At 28.0% G+C, this 20859-nt stretch overlaps 1 protein-coding gene across 1 annotated transcript in view; it reads left to right on the plus strand.

Annotated features, from left to right (window-relative positions):
• The first annotated feature begins 5023 nt into the window (after positions 1-5023).
• LOC111028721 overlaps positions 5024-20859 on the plus strand; it is a 298666-nt gene continuing 282830 nt past the window's right edge. The window contains exon 1 of the mRNA XM_022307457.1: positions 5024-5464. Coding sequence (XP_022163149.1) covers positions 5398-5464 — 67 coding nt within the window. The 5' untranslated portion in view covers positions 5024-5397. The remainder of the gene's footprint in view (positions 5465-20859) is intronic.

A 20859-nucleotide genomic window follows, 5' to 3' on the forward strand; every position in this document is an offset into this window, starting at 1 on the left:
ATTGTAGTTGTGTACAAGACGGGCCAAAACATTAAAGTATTTTACATTTTAATTCAGTGATTAATATTTATTCATGTATTCATAGCAACGTGAACTACTTGGTCCCCCTATCTACTTTGACAAGGACAATTCACAATTCCCTAAAGAATAAAGACCCCTCAAAATGTGAAGTAAGGGATGGGACTCTGACACTATGAAGGATCGCCAAAACAAATTCACACAGCATTAGTATTTATGGTCAAAATATTTACAAAGAGATTTGAATTATTTGCACAAAATATATAAATATATAATACGTGCTGAACTTAAAATTTAAAATTATATTCGTGAATTTATAATAAATATATTATACAAAATTGACGAATAGTGGAATAATTATGTTACACCCAATCATATAGGTGGGTATATTTTTTTACTTTTAATCTTTACAACTTAGTATAGATATGTGTAGTTCTTCTGATAGAATAATAATTATTATGCGAAGGTCTCCACGAAAGACTGCTGAGTTTGCCATGGCCTACGACTAAAACAAATTTTTAAAAACCCAGGAAGTCGCTTTGCGATATAGTAAGTGTCAAGTGTACTTCGTCATTCAGTACAGGTTACTTATTGTGTAAAGTACACATTTATATAGCTTTATGAGTAATTTATTTTCTACTAGTGGGCCTCAGTGGCTGAGTGTAAGTGAACCTTGCTTCGTCGGAAGCAGCTACCCTTGGTCTGGAATATAGCGGGTATCATACCTAGTTGAGAAAGTTTAATTGAAAGTCCTCAAAGGCGAAAATTTGAAAATTTGAAGATTCTTAACGAATGTTTAAATTTCTACGATTAATATATTTTTAAATAAATTACAAAATTAATATTTATAAGTAATTAAATAACAAATATTCATAATAAACAATAAAAATCGTTTGAGGGAAATTTTAAAGTTATTTCATGTGTGAATATCTATCTAATTATGTTGTCATAATTAGAACTTAAATTGCTCTTAAAAAATGTATATTCGGCTTCAAGCTAAACTTTTTGTTAATTTCAAGTAAAAAAAGCTCACAAGGAATATTATGATACATTTTCAGGCCTTAAGTGTTTAATTATAAAAGTTTTATAAATTTTCAACTACAAAATAATTTACACATTTTCGTAATTTTGAAGAACTTCGTAAAAATGTTAACATTAAACCCTTATAAAAAATTGTGTCTATGTCCTTTTGGATATATTTTAATTTTGGTAAAAATAACTTACAACTTATGAGGAACCTTGCAATATATTTTCAAACTGTTTACTGTAAAACAAAATTAACAAAAGTCGAAAATTTAGTATGTCTTTAAATAGCACAAAATCAGCCAAAATATTAATGATAAAATACAATTTTGTCTACAAAATTCTGTTGTAAATATTTGGTGAAAAATTCAAGTCGTATTCATTATGTAATTACAGCAACAAATTAAAATTGATTTTGCCAGAAACGGGATTTTGAGTAAAAATGTGCTTATAGTTTTTACTAATTATTTTTAAAAGTCCTGAGAATTTTCACATTTGACACTCCAAAGTACCAACAAGATACAATTGTCTATCAGAAACCAACATCAAAATTGAAAATGATAGAATTTTTAGACTTTTATCGCTCCAAAAATGATGAATGAAACACAGAGAAAAATTAATCTCAGTTACCCATCATTGTAAAGCCAATCTATTTATTGTTAAAACCAGAATCTATAACGACGACAAATTCATTCAACGAAACGATATTTTTTCTGCTATTATATTACTAAATTAATTTTAGTTAATATTTGAAACGTTTATTAATATACCAATAATACCACGTTAAGTCATCTCACATTCCAGTGCAGTTATACGCAGGGTTTTTGACGCAATGAGGTAAATAAATAAATTGTCCACAAAAGCGTACAATCTGCGATAGCTGTTAGTCTAATTACAGTACAGTTACTAAAATATCTCTTTAGAAACAATATTGCATCAATGTAGCTTTTATAACCAGTTAAAATTAATATTCGCGTACAGTAAATTTAAAATATCATTACAGTTCAGTTTTGTCTTCAATAACTAAACGCAGTTTGAACAAAACAAACGTATAAATCATATTAAGGATATTGTTCAGTCGTCGTTCTCTCGTGATACTATTTCACTCGCTAAGGACTACCGAGTAATATTATACTACGCGAGTTGTGACTGTCGACCGATGAAAAAAACGGAACAAGTTTACCAAGTTTCGTTTTTAAGTCATTACAATAATTTTAATTGCTCTTATTTTAATTGTATACTACACACTAGAGCTGCACTCTTTTTGACAAATACAAACCTTTAAGACGTTAGATATGAAATATTTTGTTTTTAACTAACTTGGTGCAAGTTGCAAAACTAAGTGTAAGCCAAGTGTAGTAGGTTTATCATTTATACACACATTATAACACATTGAATAAATTAAATCGTATGTACACGTGTTATACGATTCTGATAAGTATAATATATAGGTAAAATACAAAAATATTACATTTTAAGAAAGAACATTTTTAATGATCTTTCGTATTGATTCTTGAACTAAATAAGCGAATACTATTTTAATAATCAAGGTGGATACAGTCTAATTGAAATTAAAGGAATTACGTACAGTTTTATTATAAAGTTGTTTTAATTTAAAAAATCTTATTAATGAACATTAATATACTTAAATGGGCCTAACTATCAAAAACTTGAACAAATGGCTTAAATAATAATCTACCGAGTCTTATGAATTTTTATTTAAATTAAATTATTTATATCGTACAGAGTCGAGCAGCTTTCTACTGCGTCGTTACTACGTAAATTAATTATACATATATTTTCAAATAACATTTTGAATAGAAAATGAAGATTTCATATTTTAAGACCACTGAATAAATAAAAATTAATAACTATGAACATAGTGGTGAGAAATATTTTAATTTTTAACAGATATGATTAATCATGGCTAAATAACTAATAATGATCGCAACTTTGTGATACGCAGGTGTCATGGCCGCCACTGCATTTTATCACTTCGATTTATTAATTAACAAAACAATACAAAATTATTAATGCCATGGATAAATAAATCTAAAAATCACTGCCATATGCCAGCTGGGATTCCTTTCCATGCTAAATCATGCAATATAGATATATAATATATTGCATATTAGTACGTGCTCAGCCCATAACTAAAATGCGTCTCAATGCGATCATACCTAGTTATTTAGCCAATGGAATTAATATGCAATGATGTTATTAACATTCTAAATAAATAATATCAGGTTTTTCTCATGAAATCAATCGTTAAACACAATAATAATATTTCGTTTGCGGTTAGTTATTTGGTCTTAAAATGTCACGTACATCGTACATAATATGGGTATTTACAATATTACGAACGTTGTTTCTACATTCATTGTGTGTCGTATGGCACATGAAGCTAAAAACAAAACATAATTATTAGACCCCGAGCACTGGAGCAGTTTTAGAGTAGGAAGAATAGTAGGTATGGATTAAAATTTAGAATATAATATAATATTATCAATATCATTGGAAATAGGTTTCTTTAAATGCTACTACAGCGGGTGATTTAATATGGGTATAATAAACATTATATATTATACAATAATATTATTTATTATTAATATTTACACAAAAGGATACCGCTTGGAAACTACGTAATATCTACTAAATGAATACACAGAACTTAGGCACTTGCCACATTTTTATAACTGTTATCATTGGAATTTATGCTGCAATATAAAATAATAATAAATTATTAGTTGATGATATTATATTTTTAATAGCAATTGTTTTTTCTCGCGACGCGCGGTACATGTTTTTTACTGGAAATTGATTATTTTATTATTTAACAACGGGTGTTATCTGAGTAAGTTAACTGAACTAAACCTATACCGCCGATTGCGATAAAACGATTATTGAATGCAATAAAAACGATTTATAATTTTTATCAAAATAATACAGGTATAATTTAATATAATCTGTTTTTTTTTTTTAATGAAAAATGTTAAAAATATTCTCTCGGTTATTATCGACTCCGGTAGAACAATCTTTCTGTAATTTGAAGTACCTATAGGTACTTATAACTTATAAGTTATAACTGAAAGTGGAGCGGTGTGAGTGTGACAGTGGAAAATCCACGAAGTTTTGTTACACTTCATTCTGCACTTTCAATACTTTTTAATAATGTAGTATACAGTATACTACTATGTTGGTTTATTATTATGTTTTAGCACACAATATTCTTCTAAACAATATTATAAGCTACGGGTAGCCATAAACAAATAATAAAAATCTAAAAAATCACTGCGATAGAAAAAATCATCATAAATTAAATGTCATTGTAAAAGTACAACCCATGTGAAAATAAATTGAAATAAAAATTGTGAGTAGTATCTCATAAATTCATAACTAATAATTTTTTTTCCTCATATTTATAAGTTAAAAAAAAAATAAGGGCATATTTAAGCGCATATATCAGGATTTTTAAGCGCATAAGTGCATACATATTTCGTTAGTTTTTAGCGCTTAAACTTCCGGGCCCTATTAATAATATTATAAAAGTTTCAAAATCATAATACCTAATCGATTGAAAAAACAAGCATCTCGTGATAACAAAAACAAAAAAATAATAAGAAAAATCACATTATTGTTATTCTTACCTATAAAATATGTGTAATGTGTTGGGTATGGTCGCAAATCGCTTATCCGAATATTGGTGGATGGTATTGTACGTCGTTAATTATTATTTCAAACCGCATGCGGACGGGAGTCAATATTATCAAAAACCACATTGTATAAAAGTTTGCTTAATTATAATATTCAAAAATGAAAAATAAAGCTGAAAATTATTGGTGTAGGGACTAGACTAGACGATATTGTATTTTCCTAGTGCTGACGTTTGCCGTCAGGTGTCGCTGCTTGACCATCGTCTTGATCCGCGCCACGAGGGGGTTGGACGGGACCGGCGGCGGCGGCCAGAGTGCGAGACCGGCATTCGGCAATGCGGAGTCAGTGTCGGTCCGCCGTTGGTTGCTGTTGTTCGTGTCGTTTTCTCTCTTTCACCGCCGCTGCCGCTCGGAAATTACGTGCGTTTTTCCGCGAGATTTTCGCGTGTGGCGTGTAAAACCGTCGTCGATCAGCACTCTGGTTTTTCTCATCTTTGTGTTTGGTGTTGAGTGTGATCGCCGTCCGTAAGATTATGAGTTAGATGATTATATTATTTTGAACGTCGGACAACGGGTAAAAATAAATCGATTTTTATCAGAAATAAAAAACTGACTTGGTCGTCGTCGTGTGTGTTCGTGACGAGTTTCTCTAAATGTGATATCCGTCGAAGAAGTCCAACTATTACACCTACCCGGAACGTCTATGCCAATCATGACGTCCCGGTGCCGACTGCAAGTGTTGTGGACACTTTACCTGATAGTCTATAACGGTTAGTGCACGTTGTGTTCTTTTGTTTCATTGCATTATTATTATTATTATTATTATTATTTGCCGTATCTCTTAAATGCTCTTGACTGGCTCCGACTGACGGATCGGCTGGATTTTGTTCTTTAAGAGTGTACCGTTAATTAAAAAAGTTCACCGAAACGTTGTCGTGCACGTAGGTGGGTGTGGGGAGGGTTAAGCACTTTATAATTAATTGTTTTTTTTGTTTTTAGTACATTAAATTTAAAAAAAATCTGAATAGGAAACTTGGTACCAAATGATTATATTATACTCAATTATGCCATCTAAATAGCTGATAGAAATCTTATCAATTTTTAGGCCGGCGGGGAGTAATGGGGCTCTTGGAATAATAACATATACATTACACACAGCGTTCCCGTTATGGCTTATCACTTTCTATCGCCAATACTTTAGTTTGTTTATTTTGTACCTACCTATTAATGCAGTTTATGGAGTTTATATACTTAATGTAGTTTCGAAATCGGTAACATTTTACGTTTTTTACTTGTGAGGTATGTAGTATGATGTTTTTGTACTGTTTAGCGTAGTAAATTCGTTGTAGCCTGACATAAAATCCCTTAAGATTATGGTGGAATGTGAAACATTTTAATTTTCTACAATGTGGGTCTCGGGAATTTGGGTCCATCATGACGTGTTCTTTGGTGACAAATTGTCACTGACAATATGTCAATAACAGACTGACATCTTATATCCATACACTTACACTCGTTTAGTAAACGACGTTTATACCGTTGTGGAGTGGTTTTGATTATATTCTGATTAATACATCAATAATTTAACTTACAATTTTTTGTAATACTGTTTTATAGTTATAGATGTGTTTTTCAAATTTGGTACCTATCATAGGTACTTGTATATTCAGAAGGTATTTAATAATACTTTTAAATATATCATGAAATGTGATTTATGAATTTTACTGTAAATTACCTCATACTAATCAGCATTTATAATATTGTTGATTAAACATTCTATAGCCGAGAAGACGTGCCCGCTGCGTTGTCTCCGTGTTATTAACCCATACCTAATAATTTACCAAAATGTATGTCCAGCAGTAAGTTCCAATTTTGTGTTGTTAGAGTGTTTAGAGGGAATTGACTTGTTATTAAACTTAAATGTTAGAACATGTTTTGTATGATATTTTAATTTTTAGACGAACTATCTATGCGTATGCAAAATATGAATGTTTAAAAATGTTCATAATTCACTTGCGTTAGTAAGACGGAGGCAACGGGTACACACGGGTTTACGACGTCCTCTTAACACTTAGTAGAATTATTGTTAAAGTGATCCAAAAGTTTCGTATGACTGCGAATAATTTGTTTATAGTTGCTAGTTTAGGATGTTTAGGTAGGTAATTTCTGCGTGTTGTTAGCTACCTAGTTTATCATCATATTTTGTCAATTTTAATTATCTACGATAAGATTTCGGAAAAACAATAAATTATTTATTCTAATAACTTAATATAATAAATAGTAATTAGTCTCTCAACAATATTCATAAAATGTCTAGTTTAATGTGGAAAATTATACAGGTAGTATAACTGCAATTAAGTTGTACATGCAATTATGTTATCAACATTTTCTCGAAATATGTTGGTATATTATTTATAATGTGTATTACCTATAGTTAATATTTATATTGACATTTATTTATTTCACACTCACAATAATCCGTAATACTGTAATAGGCTTTTTAAATAGTTCTATACAAAATTTATTTGGTATTTTTTAGCATTAATTTTAATGTTCAAATATACAATTTATAGCGAGATTATCAATATAGAATAAAATATTCTAACTATATTATTCGCTGTTATCACATACTTGTATTGTACAAATTTTTATAGATTGTGTATGATCTTTTTTTAAATAAAAAAAAAATAAAAAATATTTCAAATATCACTAAATTGTATATGCAAGACTTTTTTTTTACTTTTACATTAGGTTTTGGACGAAGTAGTCATTATTAATTATAGGTTATGTTAAGTACCTATGAAATTTAAAATTTGTATTACATTTAATCTTGTGTTTGGTAGATAGGTTACCGTTACCTATAGGGATCTATAAATAATAAATATAATTTTGTTCCAACTCAAATAAAATTCTTTTGAATAATATTAATGTAATTCAATAGAAAGATATAGGTATGTATAAATCTTTGTCACGCTTGTTCTTTGAAACTACTCACTCAATTATTTTAATTTTTTTTGAAAAAAAAAATGAGTAAATCGCGGAGCAGGTTTTAACATTTTTTTCAACCCCTACAGATAACTAAAAAGTAGCTCACAAATGCATTTTTTTCAGCTCACGAAAAACCAATATTCTTTTTGTTTATTTAAATGGTTTCCATCGGATGCTATTTCCTACTATTACTTTAATAATTAGTATGAATATGGATACACATTATGAATGATGGACTACTTCTTAATAAATATTCTCAATTTATGTGATTTAATTCAAGTAAAAACTGGTGAAATCGCTTATTAAATTATTTACATTACTCTAATCTATTGGATAATGGATACAATCTCTATAAGTACTGTAGTGAACGTGACATATTTTTTGAATTATTGTTTGCATTATTTATTTATTTATGATGATAATCATATTTGGTTATAATACACAATTTTTAATCTCAAATCAGTAGGTACAATAATTAGTTTATGGTTTTCGCTCTAATTTTATAGTACACTCTTGTTAGTATTTACACCAAATACAGCATGGAATATAAAACAAAACCCAAACTTCTTTGTGTTTCAAGAATATTAAATTATTGTTTTTCAATTTCATTCTTGTTTTGACTGTAAATTTGATTTAGTCTCAGTATTCTGAGACCTGAGAATGTTTTATTTAGTTTGAATAGCTCTGAAGATGGCCGTTAAACCATTTCTATCAACATATTAAATTAAACAAAACATACACAGAGTACGGGATACCAATCTAGGTACTCCACTTAAATAATATAAAAAACATGAAATCTTAGCACAATTATACTACCCATATAATATTAATTTAAACTAATGATTATTTTAAAATGAAAATCACACTAATAACTTAAGAAGGACGAGGTACTAAAAATGTATTAACTAGGTGCCTATGTTAATGTACGACAAACAAATTATATCATCGGTTATTGGCCTATTTTTGATATTTTTAAATTATGGTCAATAATCTTCATGTCACGGTTATTCTAGACAATCCTGTTGAAATAAATTTAGGGTAAAAATAAATTGCGGTAGTTATGCAGAGGCAGGTAGCCCAAGGTATATAATATAATAACAACATACCGTATTGGAGGTGTGGCGTTAAACTTTTATCGAACTCATCCATCATGAATACCTCAGGATTTATGACCTTTTATAGTTTTATGCTTATGCAGTCGAAAAAGTTGTGAACAATCATTGGAATCATCTAGATATACTTTCATAACAATATGACACATCTTGTAGAAACTTTTGTATACCTAGGTAGTAGGTATACGATTTAAAATGTCACTGTGTACTTTCAGTTTTGAAATATAGAAAAATTAATTAATTTCAGTAAGTGTCTAATGTCTATATTCTTTTTATCATATGCCGAAGTCATAGTTATCTACTAGTAATTAGTTACATTTAAATTTTAAATATATCTTAATCTGGTAAAAATAAACTACTTTTGCACTCGTAATTATTACACGAGTCGGTTAGGCTAAGAAATCCTCTATGGCTTCCCTCATCATATATTTCTATATAAAATTTATTATATTAATTAACTAACTAATAATTATTGTTTTAGTAATCCTTTTTAGTATTTACTTAGTGTGTTAAAAAATACAGATGTAAGTTTTTCATCCAATAAAAAAAATTCTCAAACAGCCAATTATCTATAAATGAAACAAAATTGATTGATGTTAACTTAAATTGCCACATCTTCTATGGTCTTTTGTGTGATTAAGATTTACCCATATTATTATTTTTTGTATGTATATACTAATATTCAAAAGAATGGTCATTGGGCAGTATTTAAGCTTTTCTTCTAATATTTACGAAGTCTTAAATTTATTCGATTTTTGGTTATTTGTCGTTTTGTTTATTAACAGGCAGGTATAAGCTTGTGTTAGGGACAACTTTGAAGAGTTACAAAGAGGATAATAAACAATTGAAATATAGTTAAAACCTTCATGTGTAAAAAACAAATGATAAGTCAACCATTTTGATTACAAAAGAACATATCATTTAAGTGGTTTTAAGAACATTAATGTATTATTTAAAGGAAGGTTACATTGCAAGAGTTTTTTTATACACGAAAATCCGCCCTCTTACAGTGACTGTTCATTTTTCAGTTCAAAGTTTATTAGAATGTTATAAACGTGCTAACACACCTAATAGTTTTTCATAAATGTACTCAATCATTCAGTTAGACCAATTGTTTCGAATAAACATTTATGATTTTTGATCTACTTGCATGGATAGTTTTGTAGCAGATTTTGTAGTCGCGTGTTATCTAATATAATGATATGGAAGATGGAGTTACAGTACACCCCACCCCCACCAACATTTCCAAACAACTTGGTACTGACGTCATCCTTCCCTACCCTTTCCGTTGATTTTGCTGGATGGGTGGGTGGGTGGGGCTGTATGTATTGTTGTGATGTGTCGTAAAAACATTTGTGAGTCATCGGCATTCCCATTTTCCTCTGCCCTCTTGATTTCCCACCCGAAAAAAAAGAGAAATCTCCTTCGGTCTTTATCTACAGCTTTATCCAACTGTACAGAATAAATGCAAAACGATCTCTCGGGACCTGTCACTTCGGTTTGGTACGAGAAATATTTATTTTTATTTTTTCCAAGTATATATTTTCAAGCCGCAGTGCATGCCAGTCTGGGTAAAAAAATACACCAACCTAGGTTGATAATCATAACTTGACTGATAGTCACACATTTTAGATAATATTTTTAACGATAAATGTCACGTCAATGTAATACTTTAAGTATTCTGTATTAATAATTCCAATATATTGAACAGCAAGACAGATATTGCCAAATTCTGCCAAGAATGAATATGATACATACCTAAAATAATTCCCAATAATATTTACTATTGTAATGTATTCGTTACTAAACCTGATTGACTCAGAATTAAATAGTTGGTTAATTATTGAATAGGAACACGTATTCATTTACTAATTTTATTTTATGTATAATTTTGAAATTTTGTATTATTTATATAATTGAGTAAAGATCCTCAATAGTTTCCCTGATACTAAAATGAGTGTAAAAGAGTCACCAAACTATTAAAAATTGTTTTCAACAAAATATTGATTTACAAAAATCCAAACATAACCTAATTACGGTTAGATTGGCATGCGGTAACAATAATTTTGATGATGACCATCTTAGGCTTATTGAAAACTAAAATTAGATGATCGAGTTATTGTTTAATTATATTTATTAATCTTATTTTCTTAAATTAATGAAACATAGGACCTACAAACTTGAATACTTGCGCAACATCCTAATTACACCACTGCACTGGTGATGAATACATCTTATATACGTCATATAAATATTATGTAATAGGTATGTAAAATTATTGTAAATACTTAATTAACAGTATAATCTTTAAACTTTTAATTATTGGATACTAAATATTTTTGCGGACTCATATGGTTATCTTAAACTGTCACTGTCTTTATCTATATTCGAAAAAATATTTAGGTAACTATAGTATAGTATAGTACAGTATAATGTATACTATATTATTTATTATGATGTAATTTTTTAGAATTATTATCATATTTTACATATGTAATACAAACTCTAATTTTGTGTGTACCTAATATCATTTTTCACCCAAATACGTGCATATTGAAAGATTTATAAGCCATATAGGTTAATAACTTTTTTTAAAGTACCTATATTGTTACTAAGTTATAAAATATATCAAATTATAAACCTCGTAAATATTTGGTAAAACTCTACGTCCGATTCCCTAATAATGTGTTGAACATTAAAAGAGAGCAAATTCTCTGAAACGTATCCGGTTTCTAAAATACTGTCGTGAAACTAAACTTAATGTTTGTAGGAATGCTAGAATACAAAAGTTTTTTACTCAACTTTGGAAACTTTTCTGTGACCACGTACTTAATGACGTCGGAAATCGCCAATGGGAAAGAGCACTTCCGGAGATGGTGGTAGAAGAAATGTTAAGTTATATCAAGAGAAAGAATAAGGATTTCTTAATAGAGCAAAGAGTTCAAAGACATTAATGGAGTTTTAAAATAATGCACGATTGTATTCATTTGTTTTTAGAATTAGGCTTGTGTACAAAATAATAACCGAAGAAAGAGGATATTTTAATTTATTTTGTAATATGATGTGTGTAACTGCATATAAATAACTATTTAAGCAATAAGTTTAATATTATACAAACAAACATACAAAATATGCAATCATAATTTTAAGTAATAATCTTTTGTTTTCTAAAAGAAAAATATACTGTTTTATTTTCTATATATTTTGTGTTTCTCTTATCAATAATAATTAACCGGAGAATTGCATAAAAAATGCTTACAGTTACGCAGTCAGTCTCATAGCGAGGCCACGTGGCTGGTCTCGGTGTAGAGTCATCTGTGTAAGCATGCAGTGGCGTATATACGAATTATTTTCACTATGGGACGATTTATCAATTATCACTAAACAAACAGCATAGACATAATTATACATTTTTAAGGGAGCAGCTGTTATATAATTAAGAATTATGACATATTATACAGTTCAAATAAAAATTGCGCAATTCAATTTTATAATTATTATGTAAAATTAATTTTTTGTTTCTTTTTTTAAAAATATTGACAGTGCCGTTTGTATATTTTAATGTTATCTTACTATGAATTTAACATCAAAGTCAATAATTCATTAAAGCAAGTCCCGTCAATATATCTAACATTTCCTTGTAGATTACTCAAAAATGATTTTAATCAACCGGCTAACTTAATCATGGTAAAAAACTGTTAACAGTGTAAATATACATGCAATGCTTTAATTGAACCTGCAATTTCACTATGGGCTCTGGCCTAGGGGGCCTCCCCCCTATATACGCCACTGTAAGCATGCTCAGATAAATAGCGTATGTCACTGGGTAAAAGTACCTATTCGAATTATGATGAGTATTATTCGCATCTCAGATTGATTATTTTTATTTGTGTTTCTCGTTCATTATTATTTAAAATGGGAAAACAATTCTACGCATTATTAAGTTTCTGAAACTGTATTATTTCATAGGTGAACCTATAGTAGAGTAAGCATGATATGATTTATTAGTGTTTAAAGCTTATTTAAACTTTATGATCACGACCCACCTTAACAAACTCTCTAATAGGAAAAGGTAATGAAATATGTAGGAGACCGACTGATTGACCTTACGTACCAGTACAACATATTGTTTTATAATTATTTTAAGTTCCAATTTTGACAACATTTCTCGAATTGAAAATTGAAGAATGATTTTGTAATAAAAAATGTATTGAATGTTCAACTTTAATAGCTATAAAGATTGAAAATTTAAGACAATAGGTTCCATGTAAGTAATTAATTCTGTAACCAAAAAATCTTAGGGAATTTGAGTTCATTACGCTTAAAATTTGTTAGTAGTGTGGTACTAGGATTTATTGTTGGAGGTTAATTGAAAAACTAAGCATTAATTAGTGGTCATTTTCAAATATTTTTAAAGAATAATAATATATACCATCAGAAAATGTTTGAGAAAATACCTAAACTAAAATATAATAATGTTACCTCGAAACATTTAATATCTTAGATCAGTGGTGCCCATTACACTTCAGTTTTAATCATTACTCCAATTTTGTGTGAACCGCTCTAAAATTAAATGCTTCATTAGAAAGCTTGAACAAAATAAAAACAAACATTTTTGTAGATCTATTATAGGTATGCTATCTTTCAAGTACAACTAAACAACAATAAATATTTTTTTTATACCTATATTTTTCTAAATACATTTAATGATTTGTTTCAGTTGTAATATTATTTTTTAATTGATTACCTATAGGCGAGTTATATGTCAGATACAATCTTAAATACAAAACTGTATGTAGCTTGCAAGAAATTTTCAAAATTAATATTTGGCCCTTTTCAAAATCCCATCTAGGACTACGGCTGGCTTATATAGTTGGTATTTGCTTACACGCTGGCTGATTAATAGCTGGTACGTAGTTGGTAAATTTTTATTTGCTGAATCATTTATTTCAGATTCCAAATGATATTTGTGTTTAACATACTTACTATTTTGATTGTTGGTATGATGGTATTATATTAATTATTGTTCAGTCATCATTTGTGGAGGCGTTTTAACCCTTTTTGTTTTCATCGTTGTTATCACGCGGGAAATGCCACAATGCGTTGTAGTAATAATATTAGGGGTAGGGGAGCCGGACATGGTTCCGGTGTAACTTGGTTTCTCATTTTTTCCCCCTTCCCTTTTCACCTCTATTATTATTATATCGCCAGGTTTGGTTTTGTTGTTATTATTTTAACGACGAAATCCGTTTTAATTACGGTCAACCCTAGACAAAAGAAAACTGTAATAAAAGTATAAAAAAAGATGGCCGAGGGAGGGAGGTTGCACTCTGTTCACCTTTGTGTGATACAATGCTAACAGAAAGTTGCTATTTTCTTTTTATAAATCATCCCAATTTTTTTGACGTAAAAAATTATTGTAGCTCTAACAGACATTTTGGAAAAATTATGCTAGTAAACTAATAATGATGATTATTTTTAATTATTTTGAACGCTATTGTTAGCTAGGTGGCTAAACAATCATAAACTAATTGTTATTTGATTGATTTATATTTTTATATTAATTTTATAAACAGAGTTTATAATCTTAGTATACTAATATTTGTAATTTTTGATACCATATGTTAAATTTATTCTAGACTTCTAGAGTTATCAAATTATGTAGTATATAGATGCATACTTTTTACTTTTTTAAATAGTATAATAAAAAAAATATAACGATTTATACGTAGTTTTTTTTTTTAATTTTGACAAAATATCAATGAAATTGGAATAATTATAATTGTGATTATTAAGAAATAAATGCTGTCCACTGTCCACTGTCCAACATTATAAGCTCTTTGTTCATGTCAAAAGGTCCGGGACATATCAAGGAAAACTATACGTTCATATATGAATATATTTCTACTAGGAGGTTAGTCAAAATGTTGCTCGTGTCTGAACATTGTTGAGGCAAGTCTATATAAGTTAATCTACGTTTTCTTTGACTCTTGTCTAAAAAATAATTCTGGACGACGAGCTTTTCCACTGCTTGATAACTCGCATCATAAAGATTTATTGAGACCGATCTTCTTGTAAGTTGTAATGCTATAAAACTTCAACAAGTCTTACTTATGAGTTATAACTTATAACGATTAAGGAGTTAAATATTATAAGAAAGTATATAAGTGTAGATACTATGACATTTCAAACAGTTCTATTTTTATTCCATCGTAAATACGTATTATTGAATAATAAAGTAGTGATAATTGAGTTTTTAACATATAATTATTTTTTTTATTTATACTATTATTTTTTCAAAAAATTTTTGCTTGAAAGTACTATAATACTTCGTTACGATTTATCAACATACAAATTTGATTGGTAAACACTTTTATTTCAGCGAACATTTTAGTGTCTTGTCAGTGTGTGACAAGCAAATAAACATTAGTATATGTAACTGTGTGATAGAAATTGTATAGCTATTATAGCTCATAGCTCTGTAGCTCGTAAAACAACTAAAATAATATTACTTTTCCGTTCGCTGATATTTCAGTTAAAAAACTAATTCCTATTAAAAATCGATTCGATTAAAACATAGTTAACCGGATTAAAAATAACGGATAAAATCCGTTTTCATAATTCAAAGTCACCCAACCAAAGTTCTATAGTTTTGTCAGGTGATTAGGTCTAAATATCACATTTTTGTTTAAAGTGACATTAATCCAGTTGTTTTATAAATTTATTTCGTTAAATTAAAAATAGCGATACACTAATACTAAGATTATATATTAGTCATTTAAAAATTAAAAACCTAAAATTTAACAAACAATTAAGAATTGTTCAAATACTTGTTGTCTCTATATGTTCGTGTAGATTTAACAGCATTTTAATATTGATATTTGGACGAACGGTTAAGGGATGTTAACGTGGCATAACCTGTATTTTTTAAGGAGCAATAAAATAAAAAATAAATAAATAAACGAAGCTTTTTGGTGCGTGTTTTATATTATTGTCGATTGTAATGGTCCTTTTTATGTCATTTACGGTAGGGCTGAATAGCCGATTAATTTTAAGCTTATATTATTAGGTATCTGGTATATGTATAAAGTTAAAGACGTTTCTCGTTTCCATTCTATGTTAACCGTACAATCGTATAATCCACGGATAGCGACTGCGGGTCGGACAAACGGAAAACCACCGACACCGAGCGTTTTATGTGCTTGGCAATAATGGGTGAAATTTAATTTCATGGGTTTTGATTCTGTCGAAGAGAGGTAATTTTGAGCGGGTTAAGAGTGGATGTGGCACGATGTCTCGTACCCCCTTTTTAAATATTCATGAGGTGAAATTGTAGGCGACTGTTTTTGCTCTCGAAATTGCCGTCAACGACATTATCGATTCTTCAGTTTACTCTGAAACTTCAAGCAACGTAATTATACTTACACAAATTTTCGTTTTATAATCGAATCGTAGCATTTAAGTGTCGTTTACATTGGTCACGGACATTTTTACGAAGCGAAAAATAAACGTGGTTGGGTGTGGTTAAGAGCACCCTTGGGGTGGATTTGTACGAGACCCGAAATCGTAATTGGGTGACCAATAATATTCACAGCGATGTGCTAGTTAATAGCTTCAGTTCTTGTAAAGAAACTTGGGCTTACTTATAATTATTTTAAAAATATACATGCATTTTTCGTTTTAACTTTCAAGCAATCACTATTTTACATTTCTAGCGGTAATGGTGTATTGGTTGTACAAGTTTTGGTGGTGGCTGATGTCTGACTTCGCCTTTAGGAGCTGTAAATAAGCTTCAATATTAAAATTTGAGGGTTATTATTACGTACTTGCTAGTAGTAAATAATTCTTCCAAGAAAAAATGTGAGTAATTTTTAAAAAATAATTAGGAGAAACAAAAAAAAATATAGAGGTGTGCTGGGAGCCGTCGTTCAAAACTGCACACTTATCATTCATAACCGCACATTTTATACCGTTCAATACCGCACACATTTTGTCTATTGTTAGACATGGGAATTTTGAAGGTCGATAATTCAAAACCACACACATTTGATTGAAAGTTAAAAAATTAAACATTCATTGACATTAAATAAATCATCGTAAATATATTTTAATATATTATGTATAAGATTTTTTAATTTTAATATTAACTAAAAATTATTTTATTTATAGTAAATTCAATAAAATACCTATTATAAAAAATAAAAATTGTTTACCAAAAAATAAAAATAAATGTTTAGATTGAAATAAATCTGTCGATAATTTTGAAAGTTTTATTTTAAAAATTGTATTAATTATATTAATTTTTAATATTTTGTAATTTTGATTGAATATGATTATAACTAGTGTGTTCGGTTCTAAATGGTAATGTGATTTTAGATAAATGTGTGCGTTATTGATAAATATCAGTGTGTGCAGTATTGAATGGCACAATTTTGAGAAAACTGTAAGGTATTGATGTAAAAAGTGTGTGGTTTTGAATGACGACCTTTTTTTGAAAGTATGCGGTTATGACGACCGCTGCTGCTGGGAAAACTTACAAGACACTAGTTTTCGACAAGATAAATTTTATTTTAAGTTATAAATCGTAGACTTGAAGTTTTTACCAAATATTTATATTATTATTTTCTAGACATAATACATTTTTCAAAATAATTTTGGATCTTTTTAAACTTTGTGTATAAACACATTTAAATTTTAGACTTTTTTTAGATTGTGTTGGATTTATATTTTACATTGATGATTTATTTATTTTTTCGGTTAAGAGCTTGAATATGTAATGTAATACGAAGTTCCTTGTAATCTTCTAAAAGCAATTACATATACACAATTTTATAAATAGTCGATTGTCAAAATTAAGACAATTTTCAAATTATTTATGCCACACACTGATTTATCATTAACATTAAATTTAACACATCCATCACAGAACTTACTTAATAACACAAATTTACAAAATTATACGAGTTAGGTATACTGGAAACATATAATACATCAGAGTTCCTTTTTTTTTCGTTATTTGATTGAAAAATACAAATATTTCTGTAGTCTAATCTTAAATGAATACTGAATATTAATGGTAGGCAAACAATTTTAAGGGTTTTATTAAGATAGTTGATGTAAGGCCATTTTTTTCAGAAATTAGTTTCATATCTGTTTTTGACCGAAACATTGACATGAAACATCTTTTCTTTCCATAACCTGTATACAAATATATATTAAAGAAAAAATAATTGGAATTAAAAAATTTAGTTGTGTGTAATTAGTAATTACTATATTTTACTGCGACAACCGTTGAAATTGTAGCTTGTATTATTACTATAGTTTTCAAATTATAGAGCATAAAGTTGTAATAATAAGAACATTAATCTGGTTGGTATTTATATAGGCATTATTTAATTTGTTTTATCGCCATTAAGTGTAATTAATTTCAGCCACTCTTGTGTTTTAAATATTTTTTTTATGATTTCCAAAATCGTTAGTTGCATTTACATCCCAATAAATGCATACAACTACTAACGCATTAGTTTTTTCATCCCATGAATCTATTAAAATTGTAAAAATATCAATTAAATTATAGCAATTATTAACATATATATTATCAAAATGTATATTACATTGTTGTACCTAATATATTATACCATTAAATATTTGAATCATGATATCTAAGAAATAAACATTTTTTTACACCAATATTTTTCATCTCCGTGTTAACGAACATATCATTGGTGCAAATTATAAACTTGTGTCTTAAATAATTAATAATTATACATGTCCCTCGTTTACACATTTAAAAAGGTGTATGCCAGACCTCTCTGTATCAGTTTAGAATAAATCACTGATCAGTCTTTAGTTCATCATATTATATCATGTATAAATATTTGAAAATATTCGATGTGCATATTAGATTTTTTTAAATGCATTATTATATTGTTGTTTGTAGTTTAAAGCTGTTATACCAGTACTATACAATACTGTACCGCTGTCTTAGCTATAGGTATCGACTGATGTTAGAGTTGATGTAATTATTTATCAATATTATATTGAAACTCGTATTAATTAATTATAACACAAATTAGTTTCATATTAGTATTATTATATTTAATACGTTCCAAATAATGTTCTTATGATATTCTTCTTGAACTAATTTTGAATAACAAAAAAATAAATTCTATGATATTATGTGGCAGGGAGGTTATATTAAGATAAAATTAGGGATTGGTTGCATATTGTACTTTTCAATGAGTATCGTATGGCCGAAAACTCATTCCTAATTCTAAATTCTATATAAAATAATAATAACAATAATATTAATAACATGCTATTTCAGGGTTCAATTTCTTAAATTCTTTTTGTAAAAATAAAATTATTAAAATATACAAATCCTATATCAGGTAGTTTATTTTGAGCTATATTTTACTGACATTTTGACTTAATGTCACAATTTTTGTCAGTTGTTATGTAATTCACACGAATAATACAATTTTTAGTTCAATGATTTTTGCCTTATGTTTGTCGTATGAATTATGTATTATGTATTTACTAATTACCTAATGTATTTACTGTCTAGTATAAAATATAAATCTATACTCGAGTATGATACACATTAAATATCATTATATGCAGTTTCTGCATACAAAATTTGAATTTATAGAGTTTGTTTATTTGTGTGACGTTTTACTTTTGTATCTCTTAACTCGTGTCGTACATTTTAATATTTTTAAAATCGTATTATATTGTACTTAAATATTTAGATTTTTGTTTTTCTACGGAAAAGGTAGACTATATTTGCTCATACGTAATTATGTAATACAAGGTTTTTGATAAATAAACGTAGGTTGTTAATAATTTTATTTTAAATATTAATTGTTTTTGTAATTTAAAAATACATATTAAATTATTTATTGTTTTGAAAAATAAATAATTAAAACATTAGTTGTTGGTAACTTTTGTATAAGGTTCAAATAAGGTTATTTTGTGGAAGTTATACTGTCGTAGTTAACCTTAGCTGTGATACCACATAAAATAAAAAATATTATTTCAGGAAGGCACTACATTAAAAAAAAAAAAAAAAAATGGCATAATACGTAATATGTTTAACCACTTCTAAGAATAAGCTTTGAAGGGTTTTACTGTTAACATTTATCAAAATAGTATAGGAGTATTTTATCGAGGTACAGAAATCGGATGTTTATTTTCTATATTTGTATTAATTTGTTAAATAATTAAAGTAATAAAATGAAAAAAATTTAATAATCATCATTATTTATTAAATATTGACGGTTGAAATAGTATACCAACAAGAATTGGAATGTCAAATGTCTATGATTAATAATAATAATTACCAAAAAAATTTTTTATAAGCATTTGTGGTTCAAATTATGACAAAATTCTTCAAAATCAAGAAAATTTGCAAATTATTTTGTACATGTTTAAAAAATGTTACATTTCTATAATTAAGAATTGAGGATGTAAAAAAGGTTTTTTATAAGTATTTTATGCTGTTAAAAAAAATTTAAAAATATTTGAACACTGTATTTATTTTTTATAGATATTTAAACGAAGAATAACAATTTTAGTTTTTTTTTGTAATTTAACAATGTTATTTGTGGCCTTGTGGGTACTTAAAACTTTTAAAGTATTTTAAATAATATGTGCTCTTTTACGCTTATGTCGATCGTTTTTCAGGTAGATAAATATAAATGTGTTCTCTTGGACTGCACTGCATAGTGCATTATAATAAATGATTTATAAATATGAATATATTATAATCTACGAATCGTTTAATATGTGTATAGTATAATATGTTATTATTTTATTATAATTATTATATTCTTAATATGACACCCAATGTACAGCTGAGTGGTTCCTACATGCCCATCTTTTTTAAAAATATTAACATTTTTATAGGTATACATGGATTTAACTTTGGTCTTAAGCTCATCACTGTTTTTTGTTTTTTTTTTGCCAGTTTATTTCCAACAACACATCATTTCCCACAACCGACCGCCTTATTTTATCTAAGAAATGTTTAGATTATATCAAAAATCATACAAGAGAAAATTGAA

This window comes from Myzus persicae, unplaced genomic scaffold, assembly GCF_001856785.1.
Source record: "Myzus persicae strain clone G006 unplaced genomic scaffold, MPER_G0061.0, whole genome shotgun sequence".
Classification (NCBI taxonomy): Eukaryota; Metazoa; Arthropoda; class Insecta; order Hemiptera; family Aphididae; genus Myzus; species Myzus persicae.